The sequence below is a fragment of the Myxine glutinosa genome, chromosome 4 (genome assembly GCF_964187855.1).
Source record: "Myxine glutinosa chromosome 4, kmMyxGlut1.1, whole genome shotgun sequence".
Lineage (NCBI taxonomy): Eukaryota > Metazoa > Chordata > Myxini > Myxiniformes > Myxinidae > Myxine > Myxine glutinosa.
Genome location: NC_136264.1, coordinates 177,965,065 through 177,984,514, shown reverse-complemented (window position 1 = coordinate 177,984,514; position 19,450 = coordinate 177,965,065). Strand labels below are relative to the sequence as shown.

The following is a 19,450-nucleotide window of genomic DNA, read 5'->3' as shown; positions in this document are numbered from 1 at the left end:
ATAAAATAATAAAATAATAAAATTTTTTATTAATTAAAATTTATTAATTAATTATTAATTGGTAAAAAAAAATTTTGAGAAATTGGGGTAAAGTCTTGGGTGAAGGTTAACAGGTGTTAACGATAGGCACCATGGCGTTTGTGGCACAGAACTTTGGGGTAACCCCGAGTGAGGCACAGTTCCGAGCGTTGCTAAAGTCGGACCTCTTGAAATTGGCCAAACATTTTAACTTGGAGGTCCGAACTAATTTGAGGAAGGCAGAGTTGCAGGCCACGGTGATACAATCTATGGTGGGATTAGGAACATGGGACGAGTTAGCCTGGGAGTGGCTACCCGAAGAACCAGAAGACGTTGAGCTCCGGAAACTGGAGTTGCAATTACGGAGCCAGGAACGGATTAAAGAAGAAGAAAGGAAAGCAGAAAAGGAAAGAGGGAAGAGAAACAAGCAGAGGAAAGGAGAGTGGAACGAGAACTCCAGGAAAGGTTAGAAGGGAGAAAAGCAGAGGAGAGGAGAGCTGCAAGGGACCTCGAAGCAGAGGAGAGAAAAGCGGAAAGGGAATTAAAGGAACGTGACATGGAGCTTCAGCAAGAAATCAAATTCAAGGAGCTGGAGTTAATGAGAGAACGGGGAGAGGCACCACCCTTGCTGACGGGGTCGACACCTAACCAGAAAACCTGGGATGTGGGCAGACATGTGAGGCTGGTTCCACCGTTCAGTGAAAAGGAAGTCGCGAAATTTTTTCCACACTTTGAGAAAGTGGCTCGACAATTAAACTGGCCGGAGGAGGCCTGGACCATACTCGTGCAAAGTGTGCTGGTGGGGAAAGCTCAGGAAATTTATTCGGCGCTACCAATGGACCAATGTGCAGATTATGAGGTACTGAAGAAGCACATCCTCAAAGCCTATGAGTTGGTTCCGGAAGCTTACAGGCAAAAATTCAGGAATGCCAGGAAGAGGGAGAGTGAGACCCATGTGGAGTTTGCCAGAGTGAAAGAAAACATGTTTGATCGGTGGTGTGAGTCAAAAGGAGTCGGGAAAGACTTCGAGACATTGCGGGATTTGATCCTGGTGGAGGAATTCCAGCAGTGTGTCCACGAGGACATCAAAGTGTACCTGCAGGAAAAGAAGGTACCAAAGTTGTGGGACGCAGCCACCATGGCAGATGATTATGCCTTAACCCACCGAATAGGGGTCCACGAACCTAACTCCTCGCCTAGATCTCCGCAGGGGAGGTGGGGAACAGCAGGTGCGGAGAACGACCATACATGGCGGCGGCCTCAAGATGATTATGGGGACAACTATGATACCCCACCTGTTCGGAATCAGAGGGATGCGGGCCCAAGACAAACTTATAGTTCGGGGGGCCCGAGGCAGACCACGAGTTTTTCCTCCGGGCCTACTTGCGCTTTTTGCAAGAAACCTGGACACTTGATGTCCAGTTGTTACCGCATGAAAAGCGAAGACCCAGAGCGGAGTCCGACGACTACGACTCCAAACGCAATGGCCATTGTGAGAAATCGCCATCAAAAGGGTTACCAACCATTTATTTCAGAGGGGTTTGTGTCACGGGATGGAGCCTCGACTAACCGGAAACCGGTTAGGATATTGAGGGACACAGGGGCACATCAATCTTTAATGCTGGAAGGCATTTTGCCATGGTCCGAGGAGACGGCAACGGGGGATAGTGTTCGTTTACAGGGGATCGGGGGCGGTGTTAGTGCTCCCCTTCATGTCATCCATTTGGAGTCCGATTTGGTGTCAGGACCGGTCACCGTCGGTTTACAAGCCACGCTTCCTGTAGAGGGTGTATCTGTGGTTATCGGGAATGATTTGGCCGGGGGTCAAGTTTATGGTAACCTGAGGGTTGGTAAAGAGCCCAGCAGGGAAAATAACGCCACACCAGCTCGGGATGGCGACAAAAGTGCCAAGTTATTTGTAGGGGGACTGAACTTCAAAACAGAGGAAGAAGTTCTGACCTCTGTCTTCAACAGATATGGGCCGCTGGTGGAAGTGCGGTTGGTAAGAGACTGGGAAACGCAACAGTCAAGAGGGTTCGGCTTTGTCACGTTTGCCAGCACAAAAGACGCCAGAGAGGCAGAGAAGAATTGGAATGGCAGGGATTTGGAGGGTCGGACCATAACAGTAGGGAAGGCATTTCGTAGACGTCGAGAGGTCTACAGGAGAGGACAACTGGGCGGTAGTGTTGGTGGTGGCCGCAATCAATATTATTATGGAGGCTCCCTGAGTTACGGCCGCTCCCGAAGGAAGGATTGGCAAAGTAGTGGCCGAGAAGGAGACCGCTATTCATGGGACTACAGGGACAAGTGGTCCCACCCTAATTATTAGGGAAGTTCTGAGAAGTTGAAGCACTGAATGCGGCGGAGCCGCCGAGCCAAGATTCCTACACGGATTAACCGTGAACGCCGTTCCTAAAGGCGTCCATGTAGTGAACTTTCATGCACGGACTAACCGTGAACTCCACATTCCTCAAGGCGCCCATGTAGAGAACTTTCCTGCACGGACTAACCGTGAACTCCACGTTCCTAAAGGCATCCATGTAGTGAATACTCGGCTTGGCCTCCCAGAAAAAGTGCTATCGAGTGGCTTAACTTTGGATCTGTGATCAACCCCTTAACCTTCATTCACAAGAAACTGGCGGTCAAAGTCAGAGGGTCATGAGATGGAGTTTGATTTGGCAGGGACAATGTCGTTGCTGGTGCTTAGTCCAGAGTGAGTAATCTGGAGGGGTTGTGGTGAAATTTTGGTTGCTTTATTTTTAAGTGATAACTGTGCCCGGGGGCAACTGATAATGTGGGGGGGTTGAGTTATCTGGTTTGTTTCTCCAAATTGGCCGGCAAAGAAAGTTTTCGCTGGGTTCAAACTTTCTTTCTTGAAGGGGGGGAGTGTTACATATTTATGTGAATGTATGTGGATTACCATTCAGGTCTTTGCTTATCCGTGTGTAGTATATTAAGGGTTGTTGTGATTGGAGGGTCAGGAGCCCTTCTGAACAAGTGGCCGGAAACGGAAGTGACCGGAAACGGAAGAGGAAAAGACACGAGGAAAAAAGGACGAGGATTCTTCTTCCTCGCCCCGCACCGACGAAAGGTGGGATTGATTGAGCCGTGTGGAAAAGCGGCGTTCCGAAGCCCGCCTGGCGAGAGGAATCACCGGGACGTGTACCTGCCCGGTGGAGACGTCAAGTTGACGTGGGGTCGTGCATCGACCCCGCGTCTGGCACCGTTCCCAACACCGTCTAAAAAGACGCGTACGGGTCGCCCGTTGGGGCCTAACACGCCTGGCAAGCGGCGTGGGGCTTTTGGCTTGCTTTCCCGTCCCCGCGTCGCGTGGCCGCGAGGGGCTGTAGCCGGGGTGCCGGGTACGATACCTGCCCGGTGGAAACACGTCCACCCGGGGTTCGTTCAACCGCCCGAGTGCGGCGACGCCGACTATCATCTTGGTCAGGAGGGGCCCAGAGACATTGTGCGGGACCGAGACCAAAAGGGTGTCGTGAGTACTCACCGGGACACACGTATATAAGATGGCCATCTTACTCATAGGGAATTGATTGTGGCTGGGGAATTGTTGATGGTAGTGTATTGTTGATTGCTCGGGGAAAATCTCCGTGGTTGTGTCATTGAAATATTGTTGATGGTTGTGTATTGTTGATTGCTCGGGGAAAATCTCCGTGGTTGTGTCATTGAAATTGTATGGTATCATTACCATTGGAAATATATCCTTGAACATCAGTTGTCTCCTGGGTGAAATTCATATGGATTGCGTGGCGAAAGCGCATATATAATACAGCTTGCTGGCGGAGTTCCTCTCACGGTCCGGGGGTCACCGAGACCAGGTATTCACCGAGGGGACCACGTAACAGAATTTGAAGTAGTGATAAATGTAGGGGTGTTCTTACTTTTTCCACATGCGAAACTTGCATTTATGTTTATTTAAATTATGCAATGGACTACAAAATGTAAATGTTTCATGATATTTGTTATATTATATCACCTTTATCTATCAATATTGTTGAAATGAAGATCAAATAGCTGTATGTTGAAATATGTTGAAAAAGTCAAAACTTAACATTGGGTGTACTTACTTTTTCACGTGACTGTAGGTACATATTGTCCTAGAGTACAGCTATCTGGGCGGGAAGACTTACTTATAGAAGCTAGGTATGTGAACAGTCCAGCCTGGATTCGAATGTCGACTCAGCTACAAACTGCCACCCTGGTGTTTCCCAGAATCTCAGGCAGGGTGATTCATCAGTGGATGGATGTTAAGGCGGGTGTTCCATGTGCCAGCACTGGACGTTAAATATACCAGGGTGTCTTTCGTAAAGAGTAGGTGAGTTATCGCCGGCACATTGAACAAATGTTACTGCCACCTTTGGTCAAACATCATGTCTGGCCAACTGGTTCGTGAAAGACTTGATCCAAAACTTTTCGAGGCCGATCCCAGAAGAGGGGAACTCTTGGACTTGTTTAAAGCAGTATTTATATGGATCCTAAGGAAAGTACTGTTATTAATTTTTTCATTCATTCATTCATTCATTTAACATGTATAGTACGTCACAGTAACCCTGTTTGTGGGAGTGATTCCGTACCTTCGTGTGTGAAATTCCTGTGTTGTTTGTTGATGATAAGACAAACTCAATAGTTTGAAAAGGGTCCATCATGGCGGCGACGTGTGTCCTCTCGCTGCCTCTGGTCCTCGCCCTCTCTGCTGGGGTCTCCTTAACAGCACAAGGCGCTGGTGGGTCTCTTTTCTTTGGACGGGGTTTTGTGTTTGCATTGCTGTTATGAGCGAATCCCAGATCAGATCAATACTTCGCTTTGGAATGTTGGGATGATTGGATATGTACGTGGTGTGGTAAACATTCACAAAATCAGGATTATAACGAAAAAAACACCCGGTCGAGCACAAACCTCCGCCAGGCTGAACAGTTTATGTTTTGTATCCCACTGATAGGTCAGATCTGGATTTGGACCTGAACCAAAATATAATCGGCTTCTTCTTGTCACCAAACCAACTCGTCCACCAAGTTTTGTCATAAGTCATCCACAACTTTTTGAAATATCATGCTCTATATCGTTTTTGACCCCATCACTCAATAGTGAAGGAATCACTTAAATAATTAAAGAATTATTGTATCCGGATCCGTATTTGGATCTTCACTAAAATTGAAACAATTCGTCCTTGTCAAACACCCAACCTGTCCAATGTCCACCAAGTTTCGTCCGAATCCATCCATAACTTTTTGTGATATCCCGTTCACAAACAAATAAACAGGCAGACAGCCAAATAAAACAAGAAAGACGTCATGCAGAGCACGATACTTGCAAAATCCACCCCACCCCAAGGAAAAAGTTGCCATGGACACAAAAGATAAAAACTTATAATCTTAATCAAATCTCAAGTCAATCGGATAAAAATTTATTCTTTTTCAGGCGAAAATTGATAATTTCAGAAATTTGACCTTCAGTTGACATTTGACCTTTTAACCTCAAAAATGGTTGATTTCCCAATTCTGTGATGTACTATGTAATTGCTTAATCGCTCTTTCATTTTCAAGCTAATCGGATGCAAAATGACGATTTTTCAGATTAAATTTGATTATTTTATAAGTTTGACCTTTGACCTTTTGACCTCAAAATAGCTGCTTTTCCAATTCAGTGATGCACTTTGCAATTGTTGTTTAATTTCCCAAGTTAATAGGATGAAAATTGATGATTCTTCAGATGAAAATTAATGATTTTATAAGTTTGACCTTTAGTTGACCTTTTGATCTCAAAAATAGTGGGTTTCCCAATTCAGTGAGGCACTATGCAATTGCTGTTTAATTTTCAAATCAATCGGATGAAAATTTACGATTTTCAGATGAAAATTGATGATTTTAGAAGTTTGACCTTGAGTTGACCTTTGACCCTTTGACCTCAAAAATAGTTGGTTTCCCAATTCAGTTAATTTGCAAATCATGTTCAACTTTCAAGTCAATCAGATGAAAAATGCCGATTTTAGAAATTTGACTTGAAGATGACCTTTGAGCTTTGACCTCTAATCAATAGGCTTTTCAGTTGTGACTACCTCTACAACTTGGTAAAGTTACATGACGATCGGTTTGTAATTGTGACCTATATGGGATTGACAGACTGACAAACAAACAGACCTCCATCCACCTTTGGTGGTGGAGGTAATATAGTAGTGAGAACACATTCGGATTTTGTTGTGACCTGAGATGTGGTGTTGACAGTTTTGGGACGCTCGGCGCATGATGACGGCGTGTTCAAGTCAGTCCCAGAGCACGCCAACCTGCTGCGCAGACTCTGCGTGCACCATCGTTGTACTTTCGAGATGGTGCGACAAGTCATTGGCAACGTGGAACGCGCAGTGAGTTCAGGAGAATTGTTAACTCAACTAAAAAACACAATTAGATCAGTTTTAAATGTCAAAGTCATATTTGAGAAAAGTTGTGTCTTTTGAAATAAGATGTTTATAATGTACCATACTCTTTACAGAGCGTCGATGCTACAAAAGCAGTTTATTGTAAAATGTTATACTGGGTGGTTTGCCATTGCTTTCCCAGCACTATACGTAGAGCAGGAATTTGTTCAGAATGCCGGAGATAGCTTGCCTACTTTCCGCAAAGGACACAATCGGATCTTTTTCGTCCACCAACTAATTCTGACAGAAGGGACAGTCAGTTTAACGTCCATTTGATGGACGGCACACATATTGATGACGTCACTGGGAAGGCAAGCACCTTTGGCATGAGAGGGGTAGAGAGAGGGGGGCAGATAGAGAGAGAGGGGTCATGGGAGAGGTGGAGGGGCAAAGAGAGAGAGGGAGGCAGTGAGAGACACACACACAGAGAGAGAGAGAGTGAGTCAGAGAGAGTGAGTCAGAGAGAGTGAGTCAGAGAGAGAGAGAGAGAGAGTCAGAGAGAGAGAGAGAGTCAGAGAGAGAGAGAGAGTCAGAGAGAGAGTCAGAGAGAGAGAGAGAGTCAGAGAGAGAGCGAGAGAGTCAGAGAGAGAGCGAGAGAGTCAGAGAGAGAGCGAGAGAGTCAGAGGGAGAGCGAGAGAGTCAGAGAGAGAGCGAGAGAGTCAGAGAGAGAGAGAGAGAGAGAGAGTCAGAGAGAGAGAGTCAGAGAGAGAGAGAGAGAGAGTCAGAGAGAGAGAGTCAGAGAGAGAGAGTCAGAGAGAGAGTCAGAGAGAGAGAGAGAGTCAGAGAGAGAGCGAGAGAGTCAGAGAGAGAGCGAGAGAGTCAGAGGGAGAGCGAGAGAGTCAGAGAGGGAGCGAGAGAGTCAGAGAGAGCGAGAGAGTCAGAGAGAGAGCGAGAGAGTCAGAGAGAGAGCGAGAGAGTCAGAGAGAGAGCGAGAGAGTCAGAGAGAGAGAGAGAGAGCGAGAGAGTCAGAGAGAGAGCGAGAGAGTCAGAGAGAGAGAGAGAGAGTCAGAGAGAGAGAGAGTCAGAGAGAGAGAGAGAGTCAGAGAGAGAGTCAGAGAGAGAGAGAGTCAGAGAGAGAGAGAGTCAGAGAGAGAGAGAGAGTCAGAGAGAGAGAGAGAGTCAGAGAGAGAGAGAGAGAGTCAGAGAGAGAGAGAGAGTCAGAGAGAGAGAGAGAGAGAGTCAGAGAGAGAGCGAGAGAGTCAGAGAGAGAGCGAGAGAGTCAGAGGGAGAGCGAGAGAGTCAGAGAGAGAGCGAGAGAGTCAGAGGGAGAGCGAGAGAGTCAGAGAGAGAGCGAGAGAGTCAGAGAGAGAGCGAGAGAGTCAGAGAGAGAGCGAGAGAGTCAGAGAGAGAGCGAGAGAGTCAGAGAGAGCGAGAGAGTCAGAGGTGTATTTCAGTTGCATTTGAAAGATACTTTAACAATTGAGCAAAAATTTAATTATTATGCTTACATTTAATATCTTGCACCCAAGCTTCCAAGATGTGCATTAACGCTTGCATGAAGTTACAAGCTTTTTCCAGAGTAGAGTACGAATGACATTCCCGAAATATTTAGATTTTGTTCGTATATATTTTACATATAAAATAATTTATTGTATGAAGTTTGGGCGGCGGGCTGAAAGTTTTTTTCTGGCCAACCTCCAGCACTCAGAAGCAGTCAGGTGATGAAAAAGGATAAACCTAGCGTGTGCGATGGTTTCTGCATGAAATAGGTTGTTTTTAACATCAAATTGACAAAAGCAGTTGTAGTTAAAAACAAAAAAAGATTTATTTAGATGTACAGTATTTACTTCCTTTTTGTCTTTCCAGAAATCTTTCTGGTACAAGCTGGTTGGTAAGTAACCTGGCTATTGATATTTAATATGTATTTCTTCAATCTGACGATTACAAAGTGTTCATTTCTGGTCATGAAACGTAAAAAATGGAGTGTCCATGATTTGCAATAAGAAGATGGCAGAGCATGTACTGGGATACAACCCAGTCAATGATAGATTAATACCAGTGAGGATGGAAGAACATCACCAGCATTCAGATATTTGCTCCAACTTCTGCAGCAGATGAAGAAAATGTGAAAGAGTTTCATGAAAAGTTGCATGAACTCGTAGAACAGGCACCTAAAGGGGATATTTTAATTATTATGGGAGACTGGAATGCAAGAATTGGAGAAGCAGGAGTACCAGGGATTGCAGTAAAGCAGGGACTTGGTAACCAAAATGAGTCACGGGAGCGAATGCTGGAGTTCTGTGTGGTTCAATCACATGGTACAAACATCTCAAGCACAGACTACACGCATGGACTTCACCTGATGGGCAACACAGAAATCAGATTGACGACATTCTAATCAACAGGTGGAGAAGTGCCGTGCTCCCTGACAATACTTTGCCAGGCACAGACTGTGTTACAGATCATGAACTTCTTGTGGCAAAACTACGTGTCAAAATGAGAAAGTTGAGAAAAAAAAGATAACTCTGAGCAGATATGACCGTGAAAACATATGAAACAAGAAAGAGCAATCAGAGATTGCAGACCCTCACAAGGATATGTTTTCAGTGGTTTTTAAGGCTTTTGTGTTAAAACAAATATGTTGGCTGAACCACGTGACCGATGACGTCATAATTTTGTTTTCTCCACCAATTTATCGTTGGATAATGCTCAATAAATTTCATCTTGATCGGATGAAGTTTTGTACTTGTATAATTATGACTTCATAATGGAGGGACCTATGACATCATCATTAACATATGTTATTTCACATGGCTAGTTCTTTACAATGGGCCATGTCTTTTTTCTATTCAGCACTTTCGGTGATATAGAGGTGCAATTTTATTCGGTTTTTCCAAGATGGCGGCCGAACAACGTGAAAGATGACGTCATAATTAGCATTAAAAAATTCTACATGTGGAGTTGCACCTATGGTGAAAATTTCCTGTCAATCGGACCAACGGTTGCAGAGAAAATCATATTTATTCTGTGCGGACAAACAAACAGACAGACAGACAAATGAAAAATCACTCAAAGAGCGACACTTGGCAAAACAGAACAAAGTAGAATGGCACTCAGTAGAGCATCCATTTGACCTCAAAAATAATTAGTGGTTGAATTCAGTGACCTGATATGCAAATCGTCTTCAAAGTTTAAGTTAATCTGATGAAAATTGACAATTTTAGAAATTTTGCCTATGTTGACCTTTTGGCCTATGTTGACCTCAAAAATAGTTGGTGGTTGAATTCATTTAGCTAATATGCAAATCCTATTCAGATTTCAAGTCAAACAGATGAAAATTGAGGATTTTAGAAATTTGAAATTGTTGTTAACCTTTTGGCCTATGTCGACATTTTGGCCTATGTTGACCTCAAAAATAGTTGGTGGTTGAATTTAGTTAGCTGATATGTAAATCCCATTCACATTTTAAGTGAATCGGATGAAAATTGAGGATTTTAGAAGTATGAAAAAAGTGGTTGACCTTTGGCCTATGTTTACCTTGTGATCTATGTTGGTCTGAAAAATAGTTGTTGGTTGAATTCAGTAAACTGCTATGAAAATCCCATTCAATTTTCAAGTCAATCAGATGAAAATTGAGAATTTTAGAAATTCAAAAAAAGAGGTTGACCTTTGGCCTATGTTGACCTTTTGGCCTACGATGATCTCAAAAATAGTTGGTGATTGAATTCAGTTCGCTTATATGAAAATCCCATTCAAATTTCCAGTCAATTGGATGAAAATTGAGGATTTTAGGAATTCGAAAAAAACTGGTTGACCTTTGGCCTATGTTGACCTTTTGGCCTATTTTGACCTCAAAAATAGTTGCTGGTTGGTTTCAGTAAGCTGTTATGCAGATCCTATTCGGATTTCAAGTCAATCGGATGAAAATTGAGGATTTTAGAAATGTGAAAAAGTGGTTGACCTTTGGCCTATGTTGACCTTTTGGCCGACACTGATCTCAAAAATAGTTGGTGGTTGAATTCAGTTAGCCAATATGTAAATCCTATTCAAATTTCAAGTCAATCGGATTAAAATTGAGGATTTTAGAAATTTGAAAAAAAAGTGGTTGACCTTTAGCCTGTGCTGACATTTTAACCTTTTGACCTCAAAAATATATAGGATTTTGTCGGACTACGAACTCTACCATTTGGTGAAGTTTCGTGAAAATCGGTTTAAAATTGTGACCTGTAGGCAAGTATAAGTGAGTGAAACAGACAAACAAGCACACAAACCGGAGTGATCAACATACTTGCAAAAAAACAAAACATTTTGCCAAGTAACAAACGGACTCATATGCAATATCCTCTCCTCAGGTGTGGGTAACTAGAACGGCACTCAGTAGCGAGCATACCTCCACAGGTGAACAGTTTAGGTTTTGTATCCTAGAGTAGACTATAAAATCACAATGCAGAATCACATTTAATCAAAATCATCCGTCCACAACTTTGTGAGATATCCTGCTTTGTATCGTTTTTGGCCCAATAACCCCAATGGTGAAGAATCACTTAAAACATTCTACTAGCCGGATCCGGATCTTCACCAAAATGTAATCGATTCTTCCTTGTCACACACACTGACACACAATCTGGCCACCAAGTTTCGTCCAACTCCATCCATAACTTTTTGAGATATCCTGCTATGTATCGTTTTTGGCCCTATCTCCCAATGGTGAAGAATCACTTTTAAAATTCTAGTAGCCGGATCCAAATCCGAATCTTCACCAAAATCTAATAATTTCGTCGTTGTCACACACGCTACAACTCTGCCAAATTTCGTCCGAATCCGTCCACAACTTTTTGAGATATTTTGTTCACAAACGGACAAACGGACAGCCAGACAGACAGACAGACAGGGGTGAAAACATAACCTCCATCCACCTTTGGTGGCGGAGGTAAGAACGCTAAATGGCTATCAAAGAGGCAATAAATACACACTCCAAACAAAACACACTTTTTCCAAAAAGCTGTTCCTCACAAATGCAATCACCATACCAGAACCAAGCGGGAGCAAAATATGATGTCAATGCCCACTCCCTGCTCGAGGTCCTGCTTCTTTGTGTGACGGACAGTGGATGTGTGTCTCCTTTTAGTAATAGTAACACCCTAACCCTCTGTGCGCGAAAAAAGGTGTGAATACCTGCTCCGTCCGGAAGCAATCAGTGGTTAAACCACTTGCATTCATTATTCACCATGTACAGGCGAAAACCGTAAGTCGTCTCCCCATTCTCGTCAGGGGAAGGTGACGGTGGATGTATTTTGTGCCCATGACATGACCCTGGGTACTCCAAGCACGTACGAAAATTTAGTGGAGATTGGGTCTGCCTGTTTTGATTCTATAATGATCATACATACACACAAACAGAGTATTACCTGATTTTAGAATGATATTGTTATGCATTTTGGGGTAGAGTGATTTATAGATCAGGTAGATCTGTGTAGGTATCATGCTCCGATTATCGTGATAGGGAAACCCACATGTAATTTTGTTTAGGCGGTTTGTTTGCGTAAGTGTATCTTTGTGATCATACAAGGATGATCCTTGTGCTAACTAGAGTAGGGATTATGCTAATTCCCCTGTCCGTGAGACCTGTGACCTATCCTTTGTCCCGTATGGCAAAGCACTAGACACGTAGAGCAGGAAAGGCCCAATAACACACACACATACGACTTGAATTCCCCCCCCCCCCCCCCCCCCACAATAAAACTCACCGGAAGCTAGTTCAGAGCACTGCTGGTAGAACCGCAGCCAGCTACATCACCAACTTGCTTAGCAACACTCATCGCTCCGGCAGGCCGAGAGCCACGCCCAGAAGGACTCGTGATTGGTCAAGGCAGGGGCAAGAAGCTGGCCACTGATTGGTGGAAGGAAGACACGAGGCAGGACGAAGGCCGCCGATTGGCAGAGTAAAAAAGGACTGGTGATTGGCCAGGGGCGGGGCAAGAAGCTTCCCGCGGATTGGTGGAGGGAAGGCTGAGAGGGAAGTAGAGGACTGATTGGCAGGGCAGGCCGATGGCGTCGAAGGGTGGCCTGCAGGCATTGGTGGAGAGCTGGACAATGTAGCGGTGGCCTGCAGGGGTTGGTAAAAAGTGCCAGTGACGTCATGAGACGAGCGATAAAAGGACTTGCTAGCCGGCATTTTGTCGTCTCGTTTGGACCTCCTTCTCATTCTGGACCCTTCTCGTTTGGACCTCCCCTCTCGTTCTGCATCCTTTCGTGCCCGGACATCCTTCTCCTTGCTTCGGACTCTTCCCTTCTTCTCCTGCTGCCCCTTACGCCTTCCTCCGCCATCGACTCTCTCCTTTGGTTCCGGACATCACGAGCGATTGCGTGTGGACGACGGCGGCTTGCCGCTGGAACACCATAATGCCGGGGTGAGCGGGATGGCCGGTGAGGCCTAGCAATGCGCGAACGAGGCGGATTGAGGCCTACTTCCTGCCAACACCGGAGCCACGTCCGGAGTGCACACTAGGACTGGACGATCGCTGCCAAGGCGCCAATCGAGCTGAGTGCACGATAATTTACACACCCATTCCTTTCCTTTTATTTTCCCTTCGTCTGTGTGATACGTCTGGTGTGGGAACGCTCCGAATAGGAACCATAGTTGGTAACCAGTGCATTTTATTTTGTATTATCGGCATCCGTGGTAATATACCTGTTTATTTTTGTAAACTTTCATTCCGTTTTCGTTTGAGTTATTTCCACAGGATGGAAGGCTGCCGCGCGTGACCGACAGGTAAAAGCTTCCCGTTTCTTCTTCTTCTTTCTTCTCCCCGCGCATAGATATAACATCCACTGTTGAATAACGCCTCAAATAATGCTTGATTAATATCCGTGACGCTCCCGGTATTAACTGAGAGCAGTCACACGACAATATTATTGAACAGTAACCTCTATTCCGAAAGCATTAGATTAACAATAAAAGGAGCTTTAAATTAATACACACAAATACACACAAATTATTGATATGATAATTCAACCATAAGTTATTTCAAGAGGGATTGTTTTTGTTCTTACCAGATGGAGACCAGTGCGAGATCCAGCCATGCGGAAAAGGCACCTGCCTGGATGCAATCAACTCCTACACCTGCCTCTGTTCTGAAGGCTACACTGGAGAAAACTGTCAGATCGGCAAGTTTCTCTCTGCTTTCACCTCTTAAAATAGTAAATTATCACTCTACTAAATATCAATGTAAATATTGATGAGGGAGGAGACTTCGCTCATGGGGAAGCTGGAAGACAAAGGTTGATGGGCAATGCATTGATAATGAAGCAGAAACAAACAGGTTGAACAGACAGACAAACATGGCAAAGGAAAGGGTCCAGACAGACATGGCAAAGGAAAGGTAATCAGGTTAGACAACAAGAAGGCACACACAGACAAATGGTACAATAAGAAAGGACAAATTGATAAAGGGTGCACCCAACAAGCAGAAGGATAAGAATAAAACAAATAGTAAAATAATATAAAACTTATAATAATAAAAAGAAAATAAAAGATATCTATCTATAATTCCAGTAATCTCTGTTTGTACGTCTGTACGTTTGTACGTCTGTACGTTTGTCTGTGACCGCTGTTTCTCGACAACCACGGGTCCGATATACTTTTAACTTGCCAGGTATATTGCTGGGGACCCGAGGATGTGCCTTTTCAAGGTTTCATATTAATCAGACAATTACTTACCAAGCTATGTCCAAAAAACGATTCAACCAATCAGAGAGCAGCGAACGATCGCGTGTGCCGAACGTGGAGGACACACTCTGCCTCGGATGGCACATTTGAGAGCGTATTCATTTATTTCACGTTTGCAAACTATGTTGGCGTTAAACTATGTTTTAAAACTAATAAAACCGAATTTGCGATTCATTCGCTTTCCTGCGCGTTTGTGCACGCGATGGCGATTTCTTTACCAAACTCCGGAAGCCGTTCGCTTTGGACCAAACCATTGCATGTAAATAGAGGGGGGGGATTGTCACCGTACTCGCAAGCCGTTCGCTTTGGACCAAACCATTTCATGTAAATAGAGGGGGGGGATATAATTTTAGATATAGATATAGTACGGGCAATGCCCTAGTTAATAAAAATTCTAATAATAAAAAAAATTCAAAAAAAATTAATAAAATTAAATAGCATTATTAATTCAAAATAATATAATAATTATACAATTATAAAAATTATTAGAAAAAATTATGAGAAAACTTATAATACTTTAACAATAATAATAATATTAATAATAATAACTAGAACGGCACTCAGTAGAGAGCAGACTTTTGCCTGGTTGGCCATATCACTCAATGGTGAAGAATCACTTTTTGAAGGCTGAGGTGAAGCTCGTGTAAGAGCTAACATTAATCACAAAAAAAAAACAGACACATAAAACATATAATAAAGGGAGCGGGAGACAAGATGGGGGGAGAGAGGGAAGTACACAAGTACAACAGCAGAGAACAGGGACATCAGGAGATCTGTGGGAGGGAGAGGGCTTGGGGGAGGAGGCATGGGAAGGGGGGGGGGGAGAAGGGGTGGGAGAGGTATAAAACACAAGGACACTGCAAGGAATTCCAGGAAAGAAGTTGGTATTTCAAAAAAGTGGATCTGGGGTGAATTAACGGGGGTAGAAAAGATCAAGGTTTTGGATGGGGGAAAGATAAGAGATGGTGGTGAACAGCTGTTTTAATGAACTGGAGGGAGCAGTGGGATTGAAGAGAGTGAGGGACTTTGTTCCAGAGGCGGGAGAAAAGAGGAATGAAAGAGTGAAGGTGAGCAGAGAGTCTTGATTTTGGCAGGTTCACCAGAAGAGGGTTGCTGGCAGATATTGTGTGGCCTGCAGGAATATTTGGGGGACAGAGCACAGACAGAGCTGGGGGAGCTCGGCTGGAGAGGAGTTGGTAGAAGACAGAAAGACCACCAACCTGCCTGCGGTGAGTGAGTGAAAGGCCCTCGGAGTTAACTTCATCGCGGGAGATTCCAATGATTCTGAAAGCTTTGGTTTCAACAGCGTGAAGCCAAGCTAGGTGTGAGGCAGGAGCACCAGCCCAGAAGGGAGAGCAGTATTCCATTGAGCTGTGGATGAAAGCCTTGTATGTGGTGAGGAGCTCAGGTGTGCCAAGGAAGGACTTCACATGGCGGTGGATGCCCAGTTCGTGACTGGCTTTGGAGGCCAGTTAGGAAATGTGGTTTTCCCCGGAAAGATCATGGCAGATTGTGAGACCCAAAAGATTGAGTGACATAACTTCTTGGAGAGGATTATTGAGAAAGTAGATGGGAGGGTTGTCCAGTCGGTCTTTTCGGAGAGACATTGTAAGAGTGTGAGATTTGTCAGGATTGAAAGACATGTTCCACATGTTTGACCAGTCTGTGATTTTGTTCAGGTCTGCAGAGAGTGAGGAGGCTGCAGACTGCCGATCTGAGGGATGAGGTATGGAGTGGCAGAGAGTGTAGTCATCAGCAAAGAGATAGAGAGGATTTTCCAGCGAGTCGGAGAGATCATTGATGAAGACCAGAAAAAGCACAGGGCCCAGAACACTGCCTTGGAGAACTCCGACCTGAACAGGAAGGGGAGATGAGAGAAATCCATTCAGGGCCACATGTTGACTACAACCAGAGAGGAAGTCCACAAACCATGCGTGGAGATTTCCATGGATACAATAGGAGGAGAGTTTGGAGAGCAGAGCGGGGTGCCAGACCGTATCGAAGGCACGTGATATGTCAGGGGAGATAGCTCTAATTTCCTGTTTGGCATTGACGACCTCCATCCATCGTTGAGACAGCAGAAGCAGCATGTCCAGAGTAGAATGACCTGGTCTGAATCCAAATTGATGATCCGAGATCAAGCCATTGGAGAAGAGGAAGGACTTGATGTCCAAAGCGATGATTGATTCCATGACCTTGCTGATTAATTGGGAAGTCATGTTTTTGGCAAATTTGAATTGGCTGATTATTGGCAAATTTCTAACGAATCCGTCCACAACCTTTTGAGATATTTTGTTCACAAACAAACAAACAAACAAACAAACGGACAAACAGACAGGGGTGAAAACATAACCTCCATCCACCTTTGGTGGTGACTTTGGTGGTGGAGGTAATAATAATAATAATAATAATAATAATAATAATAATCATAATAATCATAATAATAATAATAACACTTATAGGTGGACAGGGGGAGTGGTCAAGATCAATGGTCAATATTGGAACAAACACAATCTGGTGGTGTGTCACTACCTTGACTAGGACTAGAGGGAGAAGAAAGATCAAGATTGTATGGATTAGGAGAGGCCATTTGACAAATGGGATGAAATGGCAATTGTATTTTAGAAAGTATCTCCAACACATCTACAAATATAGACCTGTCTGACAAATATACACATATATATATATATATTCAATCTGTATATCTAATTTAATAAACAGGAAGTAAATTCCTGTGTGGGGCCAGTGTGAAAAATTCTGACAACCTGCGACTCAAACCCACGAGCCTCATCACTTACGCGGTGACAACCCGCTGAGCTATTGAGTCTCCCGGGATATCCTCAGAGGTTTCTCACACTAACACTGCGAGCTTTATAATGGCCGATGTCTTACATGCATGATCGGCAGATCCCGGATGTAAATGTATGTATGTGTATGTAAGTGTGTGAAAATGCATTGAAGATTAACTCATCTAACACAATTATACATATATATGTGTTTGAGATCATATATGTATGTTTGGAGCACCTGTCCGAACGTCAATTATACAATTATACATATCTCAAAGTACATACATTGCATTCAGAAAGTATTTAGACCCCTTCACTTTTTTCACATTTTGTTATTGTTACGTGGTCCCCTCGGTGACTACCTGGTCTCGGTGACCCCCGGACCGTGAGAGGAACTTCGCCAGACAGTGGTATTATATATGCGCTTTCGCAACGCAATCCCTAGGAATTCCACCCAAGAGAAAACTGATTTTCAATGATATATTTCAATGGTAATGATACCATACAATTTCAATGATACAATCAAGGATATATTCCCCGAGCAATCCACCATCCACAATTCACACTCGACAATCAATCCCCTAGATGATTAAGATGGCCATCTTACATACGTGTGTCCCCTTTTGTACTCACGACCCCCTTTGGTCTCTGTCCCTCACAATGTCTCTGGGCCCCTCCTGACCAAGATGATGGTCGGCTTCGCCGCACTCAGGCGGTTGAACGAACCCCGGGTGGACGTTTTTCCACCGGGCATGTATCGTACCGGGAACCAAGGTTGTAGCCCCCTCTTGGCCACGCGAAGCGGGTACTGTACAGCAGGCGAAAGCCACACGCCGCTTGCAACGCGTGTTAGGCCCCAACGTGCGACCCGTACGCGTCTTTGTAGATGGTGCCGCGAACGGTGCCAGACGCTGGGTCGGTGCACGGCCACACGGCAGCTTGACGTGTCCACCGGGCAGGTATCCGTCCCGGTAACTCCTCTCGCCAGACGGGCTCGGGGACGCCGCTTTTCCACACGGCTCAATATCGATCCCACCTCTTGTCGGAGCGGGGCGAGGAAGAAGAATCCTCGTCGCTTCTCTCGACCTCGTGTCTTTTCTTCTTCCGTTTCCGGTCTCTTTTTCCAGAAGGGCTCCTGACCCTCCAACCACAACAACCCTTAATCGACTACCCATTGATAAGCCAAGACCTGAATAGTAATTCACATACATTCCCATCAATATGTAACACTCCCCCCCTTCAAGAAAGAAAGTTTGAACCCAGCGAAAACTTTCTTTGCCGGCCAACTTGGATAAACAAACCAGATAACTCAACCCCCCCCCCACATTATCAGTTCCCCCCGGGCAGTTATCACTTAAAAATAAAGCAACAAAATTTCACACAACCCCCAGAGATTTTCAAAGGTAATTCACTCTGGACAAAGCACCAGCAACGACATGGTCCCTGCCCTTTACATGTTCAATTTCCCGTTGGACTCCTGCCAAGCCAAACTCCATCTCATGACCCTCTGACTTTGACTGTCAGTTTCTTGTGAATGAAGGTTAAGGGGTTGATCAAAGATCCAAAGTTAAGCAACTCGATAGCACTTTTTCCGGGAGGCCAAGCCGAGTATTCACTACATGGATGCCTTTAGGAACGTGGAGTTCACGGTTAGTCCGTGCAGGAAAGTTCTCTACATGGGCGCCTTGAGGAATGTGGAGTTCACGGTTAGTCCGTGCATGAAAGTTCACTACATGGACGCCTTTAGGAACGTGGCGTTCACGGTTAATCCATGTAGGAATCTTGGCTCGGCGGCTCCGCCGCATTCAGTGCTTCAGCTTTTCAGAACTTCCCTAATAATTATGGTGGGACCGCTTGTCACTGTAGTCCCATGAATAGCGGTCTCCTTCTCGGCCACTACTTTGACAATCCTTCCTTCGGGAGCTGCCGTAACTCAGGGAGCCTCCATAATAATATTGATTGCGGCCACCACCAAAACTACCGCCCAGTTGTACTCTCCTGTAGACCTCTCGACGCCTACGAAATGCCTTCCCTACTGTTATGGTCCGACCCTCCAAATCCTTGCCATTCCAATTCTTCTCTGCCTCTCTGGCGTCTTTTGTGCTTGCAAACGTGACAAAGCCGAACCCTCTTGACTGTTGCGTTTCCCTGTCTCTTACCAACCGCACTTGCACCAGCGGCCCATATCTGTTGAAGACAGAGGTCAGAACTTCTTCCTCCGTTTTGAAGTTCAGTCCCCCTACAAATAACTTGGTACTTTTGTCGCCATCCCGAGCTGGTGTGGTGTTATTTTCCCTGCTGGGCTCTTTACCAACCCTCAGGTTACCATAAACTTGACCCCCGGCCAAATCATTCCCGATAACCACAGATACACCCTCTACAGGAAGTGTGGCTTGTAAACCGACGGTGACCGGTCCTGACACCAAATCGGACTCCAAATGGATGACATGAAGTGGAGCACTAACACCGCCCCCGATCCCCTGTAAACGAACACTATCCCCCGTTGCCGTCTCCTCGGACCATGGCAAAATGCCTTCAAGCATT

General features: G+C 44.8%; 1 protein-coding gene across 2 annotated transcripts in view; it reads left to right on the top strand.

The window, feature by feature from the left end:
• Positions 1–4,463: 4,463 nt before the first annotated feature.
• Positions 4,464–19,450, top strand: part of LOC137425520 (coagulation factor VII-like) — a 36,333-nt gene continuing 21,346 nt past the window's right edge. Inside the window, exons 1-4 of one of the 2 annotated variants that reach the window (XM_068114038.2) lie at positions 4,464–4,759; positions 6,258–6,394; positions 8,255–8,279; positions 13,445–13,555. In XM_068114038.2, the coding sequence (XP_067970139.2) occupies positions 4,681–4,759; positions 6,258–6,394; positions 8,255–8,279; positions 13,445–13,555 (352 nt within the window). In that variant the 5' untranslated portion in view covers positions 4,464–4,680. The remainder of the gene's footprint in view (positions 4,760–6,257; positions 6,395–8,254; positions 8,280–13,444; positions 13,556–19,450) is intronic. The other variant, XM_068114037.2, reaches the window with a different exon arrangement.